This window comes from Euprymna scolopes, chromosome 12, assembly GCF_053919585.1.
Source record: "Euprymna scolopes isolate OS-2025 chromosome 12, ASM5391958v1, whole genome shotgun sequence".
NCBI lineage: Eukaryota > Metazoa > Mollusca > Cephalopoda > Sepiida > Sepiolidae > Euprymna > Euprymna scolopes.
Genome location: NC_136493.1, coordinates 125,023,090 through 125,041,691, shown reverse-complemented (window position 1 = coordinate 125,041,691; position 18,602 = coordinate 125,023,090). Strand labels below are relative to the sequence as shown.

The following is an 18,602-nucleotide window of genomic DNA, read 5'->3' as shown; positions in this document are numbered from 1 at the left end:
GACTTCTAAGCACAACATATATCAGGAAGTCATGCTGCGTTATATTTAGAAATCGAATACCGCATATAATATTTGAAAAAGTAATAAGACAAAGAAAGAAAGAAAGAAAGAAAGGAAGAAAGAAAAAGAAAGAAAGAATAAAACGTATATATCAAAATAGAACAACAAACAGGAAAAAAGGGACCAAAAAAGAAAGAAAGTAAGTAAACAGAAATAAGAAAACGAGAAAATAATACAAGTAATAAAAATATTAATTATAATAAAAAATAATAAAATAATTAGCAACTAAATCAAAAACTCGTAAAAATATTAAAATCAAATCTATGAGATTATAAATTTTACATCGCTAAACACCTATAAATATTTTAATTTGTATATTGATAAAACACAGAAGCAAAAGAAGAATACAAATATATGTTAGTATAGGTGTGGAAATATACTTAATAACCCAGGGTTAAGTTTCTCGATCATGAATATAAGTCAACGATAAAATCTACCTGCAGATTAAGAGCAACCTGGCCCGTAAGGAATTTTTTCTTTGAGATAAAAATTTACATTATTATTTAATGGTAATGAAATCGAATTAGCAATATAGGAATTATATATATATATATATATATATATATATATATATATATATATATATATTATAGCAGTTCAATTATACGCTCCATAGTAAAACGCTGGAGAGTCGTCAGTGATGTTTCAGCGAGGATCTTAGGCACGTTTGGCGTCTTGCAGCATCAGATGTTCTCCCCCACGCAGACCCGACCAGAGGTGATCGGTCTCTAGTCCACTCTCCATGTGCGCTTTCAGACACTATTTAAATTGCGACTGCACTCCACACAAACCTTTCCTGGCTTCTCGCATTGGCTGAATTCTAATGGCGCGTGTTTTAGTATACGAATAATATAATAGCAATGAGAAAAAAAAACTTAAGATTACCTAAAGAGGAGAAGAATTAATTATAATAAATCTAATTCTTCCTAATAATAATAATAATAATAGAGGTGGATACATACATGTTTACGACCAACCGAACACGCACAGACAAACATATGCAAATCATTCTTTGTTAAAGAAAAAAAAACTCATCTAGCTTCAAGATAAAACTTGGAAATTTACCATATAAATTTTAATTTTATAAATAAGTAAAGCTAAATGTCAAAGACAATTGAAAGAATAAAATAACGATGTACAAGAGAGAATTATATATAATATGCGAAGTGTAAATATACGACTAAATAAAAGTAGAATAAAAAATAAAAAATTAACTATCAAAACATTCTAGGGTGAACTACACAAAAATATCTAAACGTATTTAAACAAAATCGCTGCGAAAAGCAAAGTGACGAAAGAGGTAGAAGTGGCAAAAACTCTGGAGTCAAGGCGAACTAATGAGAAAAGAAAGAAATTATCGGATGAATTAATAAGTTAAAAATAATTAAAGTTAAATATCGACGTTAATTGAAGAATAAAATAACTGTGTGTGTATCCTGTAGGGTAGGGTGGGGGAGTCAGCATCGTTGAGTACAGATATGGCTGATAAGCCCAATCTTTACTTGAAAAGTTCTATTGCAGTGGGAACAGGGAATCATAGCAATGTCAAGGGTTCCAAAACATTGTCCTTCATGACCTTTCTGCGCTTCTTTGCAGTAACCTTTTTGTAACTTTCATATTTGCAGGCACCGTCACTTAGCTCTATCTAAAGCTGTCTGCTCCCTGATGACTGATCAACGTTGAAGGTCTTCAGTTATGTTGGAGCTCAGCAAATAAAAGCTTCTATAGTCTGGCATGTGGGTTACATGACCAGCGCAGCGAAGCTGAACCTGCATTAGGATAGTAGGTATGTTTGGGAGCTCAGCGCGAGTAAGGACTTCTGTATATGGTATCCTTTCCTGCCAGCCTATGTCAATCAGTTTCCTCAGTCCGGTGGTGTGAAAGTGATTTAATTTTCTAGCGTGCCGTTGGTAGACAGTCCAGAACTCACATCCATAGAGTAAGGTGGTGAGTATGACAGCTTTATAAATTTGATCTTTGTCATGGAGGTGATGCCGGTCCCATACATTTTTGTGGAGTCTTCCAAAAGCAGCGCTTGCTTTAGCGAGTCTGGTGTTGATTTCATCGTCAATGACTACATTGCAGGAGAGCGTACTGCCAAGGCAGGTGAACTTGTCAACTGCCTTGAGTCTTTGTCCCTCGATTGAAATGTTGGGTTCTGCATATGGTTTCCCCAGAGCAGGCTGATGCATCACCACAGTCTTCTTGGTATTGATTGTGAGGCCAAAATTTTCACAAGCCTCTGAGAATATGTTTGCACTGTGTTGCATGCCTGCTTCAGAGGTATCGTTAAGGGAAAAATCATCAGCAAGCAGAAGATCATTTACAGTGTCTGATGCAACCCTAGATTAGGCTTGTAGCCTCGTGAGGTTGAAGAATGATCTGTCAAATCTGTAACTGGTTCCAATGCCCACATCAGTGTCTCCGAAGGCATCCCTCATCATTATAGAGCACATGAGGCTGAACAGGGTGGGAGCCAAAACAGACCCCTGTTTCACTCCATTTGTGGCTTCAAAAGGGTCAGAGGTCTCCCCACGATCTTGCACTCTGGCCATCATACCATTATGAAACTGACGTATGATGGCAATGAATTTTCTATGATATCCATACTTTGCCATTATTCTTCAGAGACCTTTTCTGTTTACATTGTCAAAGGCTTTGGTCAAATCCACATAAGTGGAGCAAAGGTCTGCATTTTGTTCTTGGCACTTTTCTTGGAGCTGCCTGGCGGCAAACACCATATCAGTAGTACCACGACCCTTACGGAATCCACATTGGCTTTCTGGCAAGAGGTCTTCTTCCAGATCAACTATGAGCCTGTTCAGCATTACTCTGCCCAGTACCTTGCCTGCAATGCATAGCAGGAATATTCCCCGGTGGTTGTCGCAGGCCTGGTGGCTACATTTATGCTTGTATAGATGTATGATGGAGGCATCTTTGAAGTTTTGGGGATGTACCTCCTTCTGCCAGATGTTCGGAAAAGCTGATAGAGTTTTTTTAGTCTTTTTTATATATCTAAGCTGGGATAGCATCTGAGTCAGGCGCTTTCCCAATGGAGACATCAGGCGGATTGATTCTCAGTGTCTTCGAGGGTTGGGAGTTCATCCAATTCCTCGTTTATGGTAATTTGGGGGAGGCGGTCAATAGCCTCATCACTGATGGTAGAGGGACGGTTTAGTACACTTTTAAAATGATCCGTCCATCTTCTCAGGGTCACGTCTTTGTCAGTGAGGGGAGTGGATCCGTCTGCACTGAGGAGAGGTGATGATTTAGATGGCATTGGACCATAAATTTCCTTGAGACCATCATAGAAATTCTTCATGTCATTCCTATCTGCATATATTTGAATTTCGTCTGCTTTCTTGCTTAGCCAAGAATTATGCATGTGACTGAGCTTCAACTGAACGTTGCTACGCAAACTCTTCCGTATGTCCTTCTTTAGTTTGAGGGTGGATCTTCAATATGAGCTTTGTATGCAGAATGCTTCTCCTCTAGCAACTGGGTAATCTCCAGGCAGTTCTCATCAAACCAGTCCTTGTTTCCTGGAGACTTACCCTAGACACTCCATGGTTGTGTTGTACACTGTCTCATGGCGCTCTGGCAGAGTTTCAGAGAAAGATTTCTGGACAGGTTTTATTTTCAACTTGTTGATATTAAATCATTTTGGAGCTCTCTTTCCTTGAGGTCTTCTTTTTGGTTGGATATACAGATTGAGCTTAGCCACTATGAGACGGTGGTCTGTCCAGCATTCGGCTCCACACATGGCCCTAGTGATATGTATGTCATGCTTGTCCCGCTTGTCCCGTTTCCTGATGATGCTATGATCAATCAGATGCCAGTGCTTTGAGCGAGGGTGCATCCATGATATCCTTTTGCGAATGGGGAACTGTAAAATAGTGTTCGTTATCAGCAGGTCATGGTCAGAGCAGGTTTGAAGGAGAAGAAGACCATTGCTATTACATTTTCCAATACCATTTTTTCCTATAACACCTTCCCAGTCCGCACTGTCACAGCCTACTTGTGCATTAAAATCACCAAATATGATGAGTTTGTCTGGATTTGGTGTTGCACCTATGATGTTATTCAGGTCTTCGTAGAACTTGTCCTTGATGCCATCAGGATGTTTCATCGTAGGAGCGTATGCACTGACAAGATTTGCAAACTTCTTTCCATTTGGGAGAGAGGGTCTCAGTGACATTAGACGGTCATTCACTCCTTTTGGAGGTCCAGTCAGCTTACTAACAAGCACATTTTTCGCTGCAAATCCAGCTCCTGCCTCACCCTCTCCTCAGGTCCTCTGCCACTCCAAAAGAAGGTGTAGCCCTGACCTCTTTCATCTTCACCTGCTAGGGTTTTTTTTTTCATTTAGAGCAGCAATGTCAATATCGTACGTGGCGAGTTCGCCTGCAATGGGTGCAGTGGGTCTTTGTGGTCTATCTAGGTTATTTTTTGTCCAAGAGTGTACAAACATTCCATGTCGCAATTTTGATAGGAATTTTTATTTCGACCGCATTATTAGGGTTCCCACTGACCGCGGTAAGCCAGCCAGGATATAGTGGAGCGGGCAATGTTTGGGGAACGTTTTCTAGCCCGTTCCCATCCCACGGTAGGTGAGCAGTGTTATTCTAAAGAGGGCTGCTCAGACACCCAGACGGCTGCCGAAATCCATTTCCGCTCCTGTTAGTGGAGAGTGACCCTATGGGCTGAGCCGCCTGTGTTTAGGTTTGCGGCTACGACTGTAAGTGTGCCCACTGTAACTATATATATATATATATATATATATATATATATATATATATATATATATATAATAACTAAGCGAGAATTATATGTGCGAATAAGGATTAAAAACCAAGTGTAAATATACGACTAAATATCAGTAGAATAAAAAAATAAAATTTAATTATCAAAATATTCTAGGGTGGACTAAAAAATAAAATAACTAAAAGTATTTAAACAAAATCGCTGCGAAAAGCAAAGGGACGAAAGAGGAAGAAATGGGAGAAACTCTGGAGCCAAGTCGAACGAATGAGAAAAGAATAAATTATCGGGTGAACAAATCAGTGAAAAGATTTACGACAAGCACTTAAAATAATGGGTTGGGACGAACATATAAGAAAAATGTTTTCCTTTTTTATTTTATTTTTCTCTTTTTTTTTTCTTTTTTCTTTTTTCTCTTTTTTTTTTCCTTTTGTCAACATACATAATAGGCAATGATTCTAACGAACACGTAAAAAAAGTAGAAAAAATGGCTTACGACTAAAAGGTTTGGGCCAAACAGATAAAAAAAAGACGAATAGCTAAAAAAAATGACGTGTGCTTGTTATTTCGGTTCTTGTGACCCTTTCCGCGATATCCAAGAACTAGATCGTTTTAACCATAACCAATTAGCGGTTCTTTCTGCTGTATCGGTTATCGTTTTAAGACCTTTTTCTTTTCTTAACACCCCATAGCCTAAATCCGTGAGAGCTTTACTCAAAGCTGCGCCTACTTCAATGGGTAGACAGATTGTCTTCCAGCCATTGTTCTTGCAGCTGTATACAAGCTCATCATACTTTAATTTCTTGCGTTCGTGAGACTCCTCCACATTCTCTTCCCAAGGAATGGTTAATTCCCATAAAATTATATCCTTTAATTTTTTTGAAAAGAATGATATGTCAGGACGAAGATTTGTTACGACAATGTGATCTGGGAATTTTAGTCTATGGTCTATGTCAGCTCTTAATTCCCAGTGTGTTGCATGGGATAACCCTGTTGGGTTTGTCCTTATTTTTTCAATAGGTTTCGTGCCTGTTCTCACGAATTTTATAAATCCTGATTCGGGGTTGAAAATATTACCCTGTAATGTAGAGCTAGCTATTGCTACAATTTCTTTTAGGATTTCGTCATGCTGTCACCTATAACGACCCTCAGAAAGCGCCGTTTTACAGCTGTTGAGTATATGCTTGAGAGTTCCTTTTTCTCCGCCAAGGTGACAAAATGGTGATTCGAAATTTGTCCAGAGATTGAGGTTAACGGAACTTGGTAAAGTATCATACACTGCCCGTATTAGGAATCTTAATCTGGATTCACCATTTCAGATTTCCGACTATTTAATTTCTCGGCTCATTATCGACTCCCGCTTTATCCATGCCCCTTCTTGCTTCAATCCCACAGTGACTAACACGCGTTTTTCTCCTTCACTATTCATAACCTCTCGCAGCAGGTACGGTTTCTTATTTTCTTGGAACGTGTGACGGCTTTGTAATGGGAAGAATCCAGTAGCAACGGTCCCTAGTAAGACCTTTTTTTAATCCTTTCTTTCGCGTCCTTAAATTCCTAAGAAGCATCCCATTTTTCCCTGTGTAAACCATTATGCCTTCGTCAGCAACATTTGGGTCTCTGTGGCACACATACTGAATGGCCAACCTAACTTTTGCTACTTTATATTCCTTCAGTACACTTTTAAATGGAAGTTTTAATTTATTTGAGCCTCCGTATAGCGCTGCACTGCAGAGGGATCTTGGTAAACATATCCACCTGCGTAGACGAGCTGTGATTCTTCTCTCTATTGTTTCCATGGTGGAGGTTGGAAATTCGTATATTGTTAAGGGCCAGAGTAACTTGGGTAAAATAACGTGCTGATAAATCAAAGTTTTTTAACGGCCGAGTAACTCAAATTTGTACACCTTGATAAGCCACCCTTCTAGATTCTCCTTGGTCCTTTCTATTGCCACTGAATCCTTAACTGGGTTTTGTTTTATCGTGGGAATATATTCTCCAGAGAGCGTACGTTTTTATCTGGTATTTCTTTCTTTAAAAGTAGCGATCTTGATTTGGGTGCGTTAAAACTCATCCTTACCCAGCCGATGAATTCACCTATTCCTTTTACCAGCCACTTAGCCCCGAACGCGGAAGTTATTGTTATGAGCATGTAGTCTATGTATGCACGTATTACCGGTTGCCTCAACCCGGTTCTAGTACCATTTTTATTAACATGTTCATTGATAATGAGAATAGCGTAACAAAAATGGTACATTCTCTTTCTAAGTTAGCCAAGCTAAGGTAGAGGTATTTACTATTATTCTCCTTTTGAATTTAGTATAATAATCCAATATTAAATCTGTGATTATTTTAGGAACGTGGTATCGTTTTAGGGTTTCTTTCGCCAATTTATGGGGGATTGACCCGTACGCATTTTTTAGGTTTAGTCAGAGGATGGCTATATCTCCCTTGTACTGTTTGGTGTATTTTAACAACTCCTGTACGCTCTATACACCCTGGCATGCCCTGAACCCCGCCTTTTTGCACAGAGGTATCGATGTAGTTATTTTTGTGAAGACAATTTGATAAACGTCTGTTTAAAATGCTTAAGAAAATGTTATCCTCTATGTTAAGCAGGGCTATGCATCTAAATTGCTCAACTGCTTTGACGTTTTCCTCCTTCGGGATACAGATGCCATCGCTGTATTTCCATTGATCCACTTTTTACCCCTTTTCCAAATACAAATTGCAGTAATACAATAATAATACTAATATATAATGATAATAAATAATAATAAATATCATAATGAAATAATTAATAACAAATTATAAAAATAAAATAATAATAAAAATAATACAAACATAACAATAATGATAATAATCATATAATAATGATAATGATATAAATATTAATAATAATAATAATAATAAGAAGAAGAAGAAATATAATGATAGTAAACGTCATCACAACTTCATCCAACGTATTAATAAAAATATTTTTTGAAAATATAAAATTAATAATAATAAAAGTAATAATAACCATAATAATTATAATAACAATAATAATTAATTTTAAAGTTATTTAAAATGTAGTATTTTTAAAATTTATACAATAAATAAATTCTACACTCATGTTTGTCAATTATAATTTGTTACAGATTCCCTAAATATTAGTTTCATTGAATAATAAGATATATGTTATTTCCAATTTCAAATCTACGTGGTAAGTATTAGACAATTAATTCAATAATAGTTTTGGATTAAAAATTAGGGTTAAATCACTCAAGATTATAATAGACTTTAAAGACAAAGTAAAAGAATGGAATATTTGAAATCAAATTTATTAATTTTTAAAAACAAATATTTAAAAAGTTAGGACTAAGATTTAAAAAAATAAAATTAAAGTATTTAAATTAAAGTTAAACCTTTCATAATGTTAATAATGTTTCAAACATTTTATAATTAACGCATAGGCAACATAAACATGAATAGATACATTAACAGATATATAATGTAAGTAAACTATATAATATGGCCTGTATGATATGAATTATAATAATATATAAGATTATACAAAAATACATTATTTGTATTATTATTCATCGGAATACTGTTCTCATCTTGAGTGTGATTTTCACAACTTTTCGGTCGATATAACCTCAGACCTTATTTAAATGCCCCAATAGAGTGTGGAATTTATATTATTCCTTCAGAGGGATTTATAATTAAAAATAAAAGTTGCGTGTGACGGCTTAGCAAATCACTGTACGGTCCGAGGCAAGGTGGTCGAGTCTGGAATAAAATATTTTATGATTAGATGATTGAACAATTCAAACAATGTCCGGTAAACCCCTGTTTGCATACTCAAAAACAAAGACAATAAACTACTAATTTTAGTTTTCTGGGTCGATGACATTTTAATCGCATCAAATTGTAACATTATCTTAACAGATGTTAAGAACAGATTAAATTTAAAAAAAAATCAAATTCCATCATAATAACTTTTTTAATGTTATCGATGTTTAATCAAAGCCTTTTTTCATTATCGAGCATGTAAAACTAACCTATCAAATGCATGCTAAATGGCATTACAAATTAGTAAGTATGTTGATTTTTTACAGATTTATGCCAGTAAATAAAATAGGGGATATTCAGATTTTATTTTGTATACAAGATGTATACTTGTATTTAGAAATGCATGTTTCCTTGTTTTAATAAAGACGGAATGAATTCGAAAATATTAACTTCATATTGTATAAATTAAATTTAGTAGTAAGTTTTGCCATTTCTTTTGTATATACCGGAAATACTCCATATTATTTTACGTGGCACATAATTTTAAAAAAGAAACACACAAAACAAAAGATTTGCAACAAACATTTGTTTTTGCATTAACTCACACACAAAAACTAATCTTCTATTTTTTCTTACGTAAGCTTTGAATTAACTCTGATGACCTTAAAGTGTCATTTTATTGCAAGGTATTCCGTTTACTTTTTATAATTACATGAGAAAGGCAAATTGTAAAATATGGTGTTCGAAAATCATAAAGAAGTAAAGAAAAAAGAAAACGATCGTAAGGAAATAAGATTTCAAGAAGAAAAAAAGATTGAAATCATCAATAACAGAAAACAAAGCTGCGATTTTTTTTAACTGAACACATTGGAATAATCTAATTAGATTTGGGAAACGAAAAGTGCAGATGATCAAATATATAAATGTAAATCAGAAGCTAATTTTATTATAATATAATGAAAATTAGAATGCTCGAATAAGAAACAAAGAAAATTGTATTTGAATAACACACATAAGAACACCGAATCTATCTATCTATCTATCTATCTATCTATCTCTCTCTCTCTCTCTCTCTCTATATATATATATATATATGTGTGTGTGTGTGTGTGTGTGTGTGTGTGTGTGTGTGTGTGTTTGTGTGTGACACCCTGGACTGATGATTCCCGAAACGATGAAACACTATTGTCTGTAGATATTTAATAATTATTGCAGTAAATAATTATGCCAGCCTCTTTAAGAAACTTGTTTCGTATCGTTGAGCACTTTACAGTTGAAATAAAAGTCGGTCACTTTCGCTCTCATGCGCAGATCATCATATAATTATTAGGCCACTTTTACAGACGTTAAAAATGTTTAAAATTCAACAGCATTTCTCGCGGTTAACGGTAGCCGAATGAATAAAGTCATTGCTAATGAAGCCAGAGATGATTTCTGTCGCCGGGTTCGAATCTATTGACTGGTCTTAATCGTGACACACTACACTGATGATCCCCGAAAATATGAAAAACTAGTTCCTGCAGGTATTTAATGATTTTTGAAGTAAATAATTATATATATATATATATATATATATATATATATATATATATAACATTTAAGAATTAATACATAAACCCCACACTAAAAATTAAATACATTCACAGATATATAATGTAAGCAAATATGAAATAAAGATTGTATATAAATCATAATAATATATGAGATACATAATAATAATAATAATAATAATAATAATAATAATAATAATAATTTAAGAGTATACAAATGTACATCACTATCAAGAAAAATGTGGGAACAGATAAGCATATAAACATGTATGATTACAAAACCAACAACATTGTAAAAACAGCAAAGTAAAAAATAACAAACAAATAACAATGGTAAAAAAGCTACAGTTTAATCTATAGGTACTTGTAAGGACAAATAGTATATAAACGTAATAAAGATAGTCAGCATTTTCGTAAATTTCAGTAATTAAAAGAAATAATGCAATGGACAGGAACTAGTGTAGTTTAGTTTATGACAAGGACGAATTAAGGGGGTTGATTAAGTAGGTGGATAAGAAGGTGTGATTTCTATTGCCTACAATTAATCGTTGTCTTTTTATTTAGAAGTTTATCCTTATTCTTAAATTTTGAAATAAGAGGTTTTTATTTACACAAAAAAGCAAAGGGAATTTTATGAGTAACAGGTTGAAGTGTTTTCTTTTTTAATTTTCCAACTAACAATTGGTGTTATATAAATTTTATTGCTTCATAATCTAAAGCGAATGATGTCTTTTACTTATTTCATGGAGCAACAAAGGCCAGTATATCATGATTATAATGTATTACTTGTTTCACCGATGTAGTATTTACTGATGGTAGAATTATCATGTGCTTTAATGTTTGCTTGATAAACAACATAGGTTTTTAAACAATTTTGTTTTAGGGGACGGTTACACTTATAAATACAACTACATGTGTTAGTTTTTCACTTTGGTTATTTTCTGTGTTAACTTGTAAAGTTTTTCTGGAATCAACACGTTGTAGTTTTCAGTCGCAAAGGTAACAAAGAATAGAAAAAAACTACAGCTCGCTTTTTTTGTTGTACGACTATATTTTCTCATTACCGCTGTGACTTCCCTCACGTGATCGTATTCTTGAACGTCATCTACCCCTCTCACGTGATTTCAAACGTTGTTCACGTTTCTTACGTGATGCTCTTTTAAAACGCTTTATTTTTCCGTATCCGTGGCGTCATAAGCATGCATTGGCATACGCGCGCTTGCGCTATATTGCAATCTTATAAATAGTTTATTATTGCGTTTTTCATCATTTTTACATTTTATTACTACAGCTATAGCTTAATTTAATAGCATTTTTATTAATAATCTCGTGAAGAATGTTGTAAGATTCAGAAATTTTTACCCGGATTAGTTTTTACCATTTGGTGGAAAGAAGGTGTAAACCAAATGACTTTTCTTTTACTTTTAGCTTTTCATCGGTTTATACTTAATGTAGGTCCAATGCATTCTGTGAGCCTTTTTATAGCTACTGTTTTTAAATGCCTTATTATATAAGTTTTTATGATTGCTAAAAATGTCTTTGTTTAAGGATTTAACAAAAATTTGGAATAGCTGATAGATTTGGGGATATGTGTGATGATCGATTTTTCGTGGTTTGAGAGTGGATGGATATCAGTAGGTTCGTATTTATTTTTCATAAATTTTAAGTTTCATATGTTTTTTGTTTAAATCCTGTGTTGAATCAAGGAAGTTAATTATTTTAATGCTTAATGTTATATCTATTTTAAGATATTCTTTTTATTTTTTCATAATATTTGTTTCAGTTTTATAACATTTAAGGCCATAAGGATTTTTTAAACAACAAAATCCATAGTTTTACTTCTATATCTTTAGTGAGATTATATGTGAATAACTTCTGCTGGATCTAGACAAGACATGGAGAAATCAAATGGTCCAGCTTGATTTTTTTAAACTTATTGTTCATTTTTGCTAATTTCTACAGTATTTCCACATTTTCAGATAATATATATTTAATCATTAGGGATGTCAAACAGAAGTGAGGAAGGGTCGAGTAGTTTTGTAATCGAGGAATAATAGTTTATAAGGTCGAATTGAATAAAAGAACATCGATCCTTGTTTTTATACTAGAAAACCAGCTAATATCCTTAGTTGCATCAAATTTATATGTGTTTTTTAATTTTATTCATGGTCTAGTTTATTGGTGAAATCAAATTCGTGGTTTTTAAGATTATTTAGTATTCCTTATTTTCTAATTTGATCACCCTATTTCTAATATCGAGCTTTTTAGTTATAGCCTTATTATAAAAGTTATATTCCATGAAGTAAACATTTGATTTTTTTGTAATAACTTGTAATATTTTGTTTTATTAGTTTGAGATATCTCAACTTAGTGGATATATAAAACTTTAATTTTATATTGTAGCATTATATATATATATATATATATATATATATATATATATATATATATATATATGAGAGCAGGGAGTTAATAAAACATGTTAAAAAACAGTTTGAAAAAGAGTTAAAAACATATTTAATTTGAAAAGGAAACACTAAATAAGTGGATAGTTCTTAATTCGCGGAGTTTCGAAGAAATGCTTTCCTTATATATATATATATATATATATATATATATATATATATATATATATATATATATATATATATATATAGGAACAAGTAGTTAATAAAACATGTTAAAGCACTTGGAATAAGAGTAAGAATATATTTAAATTTTATATATATACTTTTATAAAAACTTTTCTTATATATATAAATACTATTCTTACACACATATATATATATATATAAAAGAACAAGTAGTTAATAAAACATGTTAAAACACTTTCAAAAAAAGTTAAAAAATATTTAAATTTTATGTATATATAAATATACATATATATATATATATATATATATATATATATATATGAACAAGTAGTTAATAAAACATGTTAAAAACACTCTGAGAAAGAGTTAAAAATATATTTAAATTTTATATATATATAAACTTTTCTTACATATATATAAATACTTTTCTTATATATATATATATATATATATATATATATATTAGAACAAGTAGTTAATAAAACATGTTAAAACACTTTGAAAATGAGTTAAAACATATTTTAATTATATATATATATGTATATGTATATATATATATCTATATATATATACACCCTTCTTAGAAATCTAGCATCTTCTACACTGCGCGAGCGTTTCATTCTCCTTCATACAAAAGTGCAGCGATAATTGCATCAGATGCAAAATGAATGGTGGCTGAAAAGGGCTAGGAAGATCCAAAGCCCTGCGACCCTGGCGACACCCACGGCTTATACGAAGCAGTACAGATGATCCATGGCCTAAAGCAACGTTCCATGCACCATGTGCGTAGTAAGGATGGTGCTCTCATCAAAGAGAAGAGCGATATCCTGAAAAGATTGGCTGAATACCTGCGGGAGCTTCTTAATAAGATCAATGCCATGGATCCATCCATTGTTTATGATCTCCCCACTCTGCAAACCATTCCTGTGCTATACAACCAGCCATTTATCAGCGAAGTAAAGGAGGCTATTCACAGTCCAAAAAACAAGGCAGCTGGTCCCGACAGCATATCGGCTGAAATGTTAAGTGTGGCGGAACTGACCTCCTCATGCACTCCACCGGTTCATCCTGGATTGCTGGTTAGCAAAGTATCTCACGGCCGACAAAGCGCCACCGCCCGAAAAAAACGCTATATAGATTGCATCAAGCTCACCTCCAAGCTAACCTTCAATTTTTTTGAGATTTTGGCAGGGGACAGAGGCACTTAGCGTTCCACATGTGATAGCGAGATAGCCTTCTTCAACAACGAGCATGAGCAAACAACTATGAATCTTTGTACACTGAGACACCGATGAGCGGCAAATACTCTCCATCAGAACCCAAATCCTGTCTTCCTGTGCTCTATCTGTGCAAAGCAGTATATATCACGCATCGGGCTTTACAGTTATCAAGGGAGTCACAGAGTAAATTAAAAAAAATGATGAAGAAGACGTCGTCATCCACACAGATGAACTACCATAATATATATATATATATATATATATATATATATATATATATATTATAATGTAGATATAATATATATATATATATATTATAATGTAGATATAATATATATATATATATATATATATATATATATATATATATATATATACAGAAAGAGAGAGAGAGAGAGAGAAATGAAAACTAAAAAAAATATATAGAAACATCTTTAGGTCATGGAAGCTCGAAGCTAAACACTTTTCATCAGAAGAAGAGAAAAATCCAGAATAATGCAAAGTGCAAATATAATGAAAAAAAAAAGAATGACCTGATGACATTTAGAAATGAAATGAGAATGAAGATATATATTAACTTATTTCTCGTTTCTTATTTCATTTCTAAATTTCATTGAGCCATTTTTTTACTATATTTGCATTTTACATGATTCTGGCCTTAAAATACACTATCAAGAGAAGAAGCTATTAGAATAGAAGGCTTTTCGGCATCAAGGATTATCAACAATAAAGGGATAAGATGTTGTTTTGCCAAACAGGTTAGTCGGTTCTAAGAGGTGGAAGTGTAATGCGTTTCCCAGAGCAGCTTACATGAAAGTGAAACAGATACAGAGATGCAACATTACGGTGATGGGACAGGGGATGGCGCCTCCATAATAGCGGAGTATTTTTTAGATTAAAGACTCTGTTTTTTTATCATTTCTGAGAAGGAGAGATTATTGGTCGATGTACCAACTCAGATGTAGTAATAGTATTCTACGCATGCATAAAAGGAGTCGTTGGCGAGATAAATTATGCTCTCTGGTGTGAGTAATCTTCTATCGCGATAGGAGTAATTCATCTTCTTTGCAGCAGCTTTAGACCTAATATAGTCGATATGCAGTAAAACAGTAAAATGAAACATAACAGAACGTTCTTCTAAAAATCAGTATACACTTTTACCGAGAAGGCATTAGCTCGATCAGCACTCATGTAATCGCAGCTAATTTTAAAGGAAAATGAGTTTTTTGTGGACGTTTTACACATTTATCCAATTCAATCTGCTCTCGATGTTTCACTTGACAGCACCAGAATAACACATTCAAATTGCATTACTGACTTCCCAATGTTACAAGAGCAGCATATAAATAATTCTTAAACCGGTTAAGTTCATGTTCGTCTCAGAGGAAAAGAGAAAAAGAGGGAGATAGAGAAAGGGAGGGAGAGTGTATGTTTATTTTTGAACGAATTTCGTTTCCATTATGCAAGAAACATATAGATTATTCAGACATGTGACAAAAGACGTTTTAAGTTATTTGAACAGGGATGTATATTCCTAAGATACGTCCATTCGATAAGAACGCTTCTTTGAAATGTTGACGTACAGATAAAACGGTATTTCTAATGTAAGCGTGAAAAAACGCTCGACGAGAGGAAAAGAGAAAGAGAGAAAGATCAAGAGAAAGAGAAAGAGAGAAAGAGAGAGATAGTGTGTATGGTTATTTTTGAATGAATCTAGTTTACATTATGCAAGAAACACATAGATTTTTCAGACTTGCGACAAAAGACGTTTTAACTTATTTGAACAGGGACGTATATTCCTAAGATGCGTCCATTCGGCAAAAGCAGTTTTTTTCAAAATTTGACGTTCGGATAATTTTAATGTAAGCGTGACGAATCGTTCGATGGACCAAACGGTTTGTCCAATTTATGGATACATCTCGAAAAAGATATATGTATTACATATGGGAGGCTATTTTAAATTTTCCAAGGAGAGACGAACGAATGAATGTGTACAACTACATGCTCCCTCGCTCGACGGCAATCGCCGACCGAAAACGCAGTTTCCGTGCTCTTCTCTTTCATCTTCTCTTCTGCCTTGTCGTCGTCTCTCACATTAGCGACTGCTGAGAGGTCGCGAGTATAAAAAAATAAATTATGCAAAATAATAAAGTATATAAAATAAATAATGAAAAAAAACAGACTCTAACAATTCTCTCTTTATAGGTTGCGCCGTGTTTGTGATACTATCGACCCTCTGAACGTCCATATCTTAGTTTTCTGTAGAGATCATATTTGCCAGACAGTTAATCAGTTCATCTCCTCATCTGCTCCGAGCAACAGCCCGCCTTTCATTGTCTCTAACTAGAAAACTGTAATCAACTGTCGCAAACCGAAGACTGTCCGTAAACAGTCGAAAAACATTCTGCCCCTCCTAAAACTGCCCGAAAATTAACTCTAAATATATCTACTTTTATGTTCAGACTTTTGTTTAGCACATCATCAATTACAATACAATTTCGATTGCCTTTGTCTAACATGATGAACAACGTCTGCTCCGTTTTTTACTAACATTACTTGTCATATTTTGATGCAGCTTATCAACTAATTTCCCATTTTTGTTACAGTAAAAAAAACTGTAAGCTGTTTTACATGGAAAACAAATATTTTGATCCTGGAATTTAACTATACTGTTATTTTTTTATATAAAAAGTATATTCATATACATATACATAATTTCTATACATCTACATATACATATAATTTCTATATGTATCTACATATATATATATATATACATGCATATACATAATTTCTATATATCTACAAACATTTTATTAAGAGATATAATATGTTAGTATTGATTTTCAGTACTTACACAAACAGTGAACAATACGTAACTAGAGCTAGATAGTAGGCAATGAGAATATATTTATAGCAACTAAGCTACACAGGCATCTCGATCCCCACAGCGCTGAAAAGCAGAAGCGTCTGTGTAAATTAATTGTCATAATTATATCTTAAACTGTACTTCCTTCCAATTGTTTAATCTCTCCATCTCTCCATCTCTACCACTTTCGAACTAAAATATAAGTAAAAACACTTATACAATAAGCCTTATATTACGTTGGTGCAAAAATAGTCATTCTTTGATGTTCAGTTTCATGTCAATAAACGACATTATTTTTGCACCAATCTCATATATTAGTATGTGCAGAAACAAGTGTTTTCTTCTAATAATCAATAAATACAATTTTGACGAACATAATGACTTTTTCTTTCCTATAAAGAAAAAGCGGTTAAAAAACTAAGAGTCTCTCTTTCTCTTTCTCTTTCTCTCTTTCTCTTTCTCTCTCTCTCTCTCTCTCTCTCTCTCTATATATATATATATATATATACATATATATATATACATATATATATATATACATATATATACATATATATATATATATATATACAGGGTGTCCCAATAAAATGTATACATTCTTTAAATAACCATAAAACGAACATTTATTTTAAGAAAGAAAAGTTTCATACATCAAAATACCGTGAACAAATATAGAAACCAGTTAATTATCGAAAATGTTCGAATTATTGGCCATTGCGGTACATGAACAGATGACAACGCTTACTGATCCACCCGAAAACGTTTCTAATCAGTTTAATTGGTATTTTGACACATCTTTCAATCCAGGAGGGGGTGTCAAATCAAGCGAGCGTGGACAGTACTCGATGCTTCCTCTCCGTCCTATCTATCTGTTTCGCAGGTGACTATCAAGATATGCTCTTACGTCATGATGATAGTGGAGAAGTGTCCATCCTGCTGGAAGTACCATTCTTTATTCCTAAACGTCTCTTGGAGACGTGGCATAGCATATTCATGTAGCAAGTTGAGATAATTTACAGAGTGTATACATTTTATTGCGACAATCTCTCTCTCTCTCTCTCTCTCTCTCTATATATATATATATATATATATATATATATATATATATATAAAGAGAGAGAGTGAGAGTGGAGAGGAGAGAGAGTAAGACATTCAAAGAATTAATAGGTTTCGTCCCTATTAATCTGTGCATGAATCGATGTAAATGCTATTTCAAACTAAAGCATCATAGAGTTTGCGAAGGAATAAACGACAAAATGTTTAATGTAGAAACGAGACACATATAAAATAGCATTTTCCTTCAAGAGAAAAGAGACTTGTTAGTCCATTATTTCTGCAACAAGAGAGAAAATCCGATGTTGCTCAAAAAGAAAATGTTTTATTACATATTTAAAAATATGTAAAAGAATCTCGTCTAATAAATTGTTTCAGAGAATAACGTCCTCTGACCCCCTCAGTAGAAAATTACAGATACTCACAACGATAGACACGGAGACACATCTAATATATAAACGGCTATACGTCTGCCTGCCTGTCTGCCACCATATTCTCAAACTCTATCTCATCTGAAATTAAACGTCGCAGAGCGGCGCTAGGGGGCTTTAAATGATTAAGACAGTTTTACAACAGAACTATTTAGGTGCCATCGGCTAGAATCGAAACCGAAACTGTAGCATTCAGAGCTGGTGAAGTTACCACTGAACCAATGTGACACGTATAGAAAGCGATTAAGAATTAAAAACAAATTAAGATGAATCTACGAAATATTTAA

At 33.4% G+C, this 18,602-nt stretch overlaps 1 protein-coding gene across 1 annotated transcript; it reads right to left on the bottom strand.

Moving 5' to 3' along the window:
* Positions 1-3,718: 3,718 nt before the first annotated feature.
* On the bottom strand, positions 3,719-4,189 carry LOC145291102 (protein CFDP2-like). The gene has a single exon (XM_080136618.1). It carries the CDS (start codon positions 4,187-4,189, stop codon positions 3,719-3,721), a length of 471 nt encoding a protein of 156 aa, XP_079992744.1.
* Positions 4,190-18,602: the final 14,413 nt, after the last annotated feature.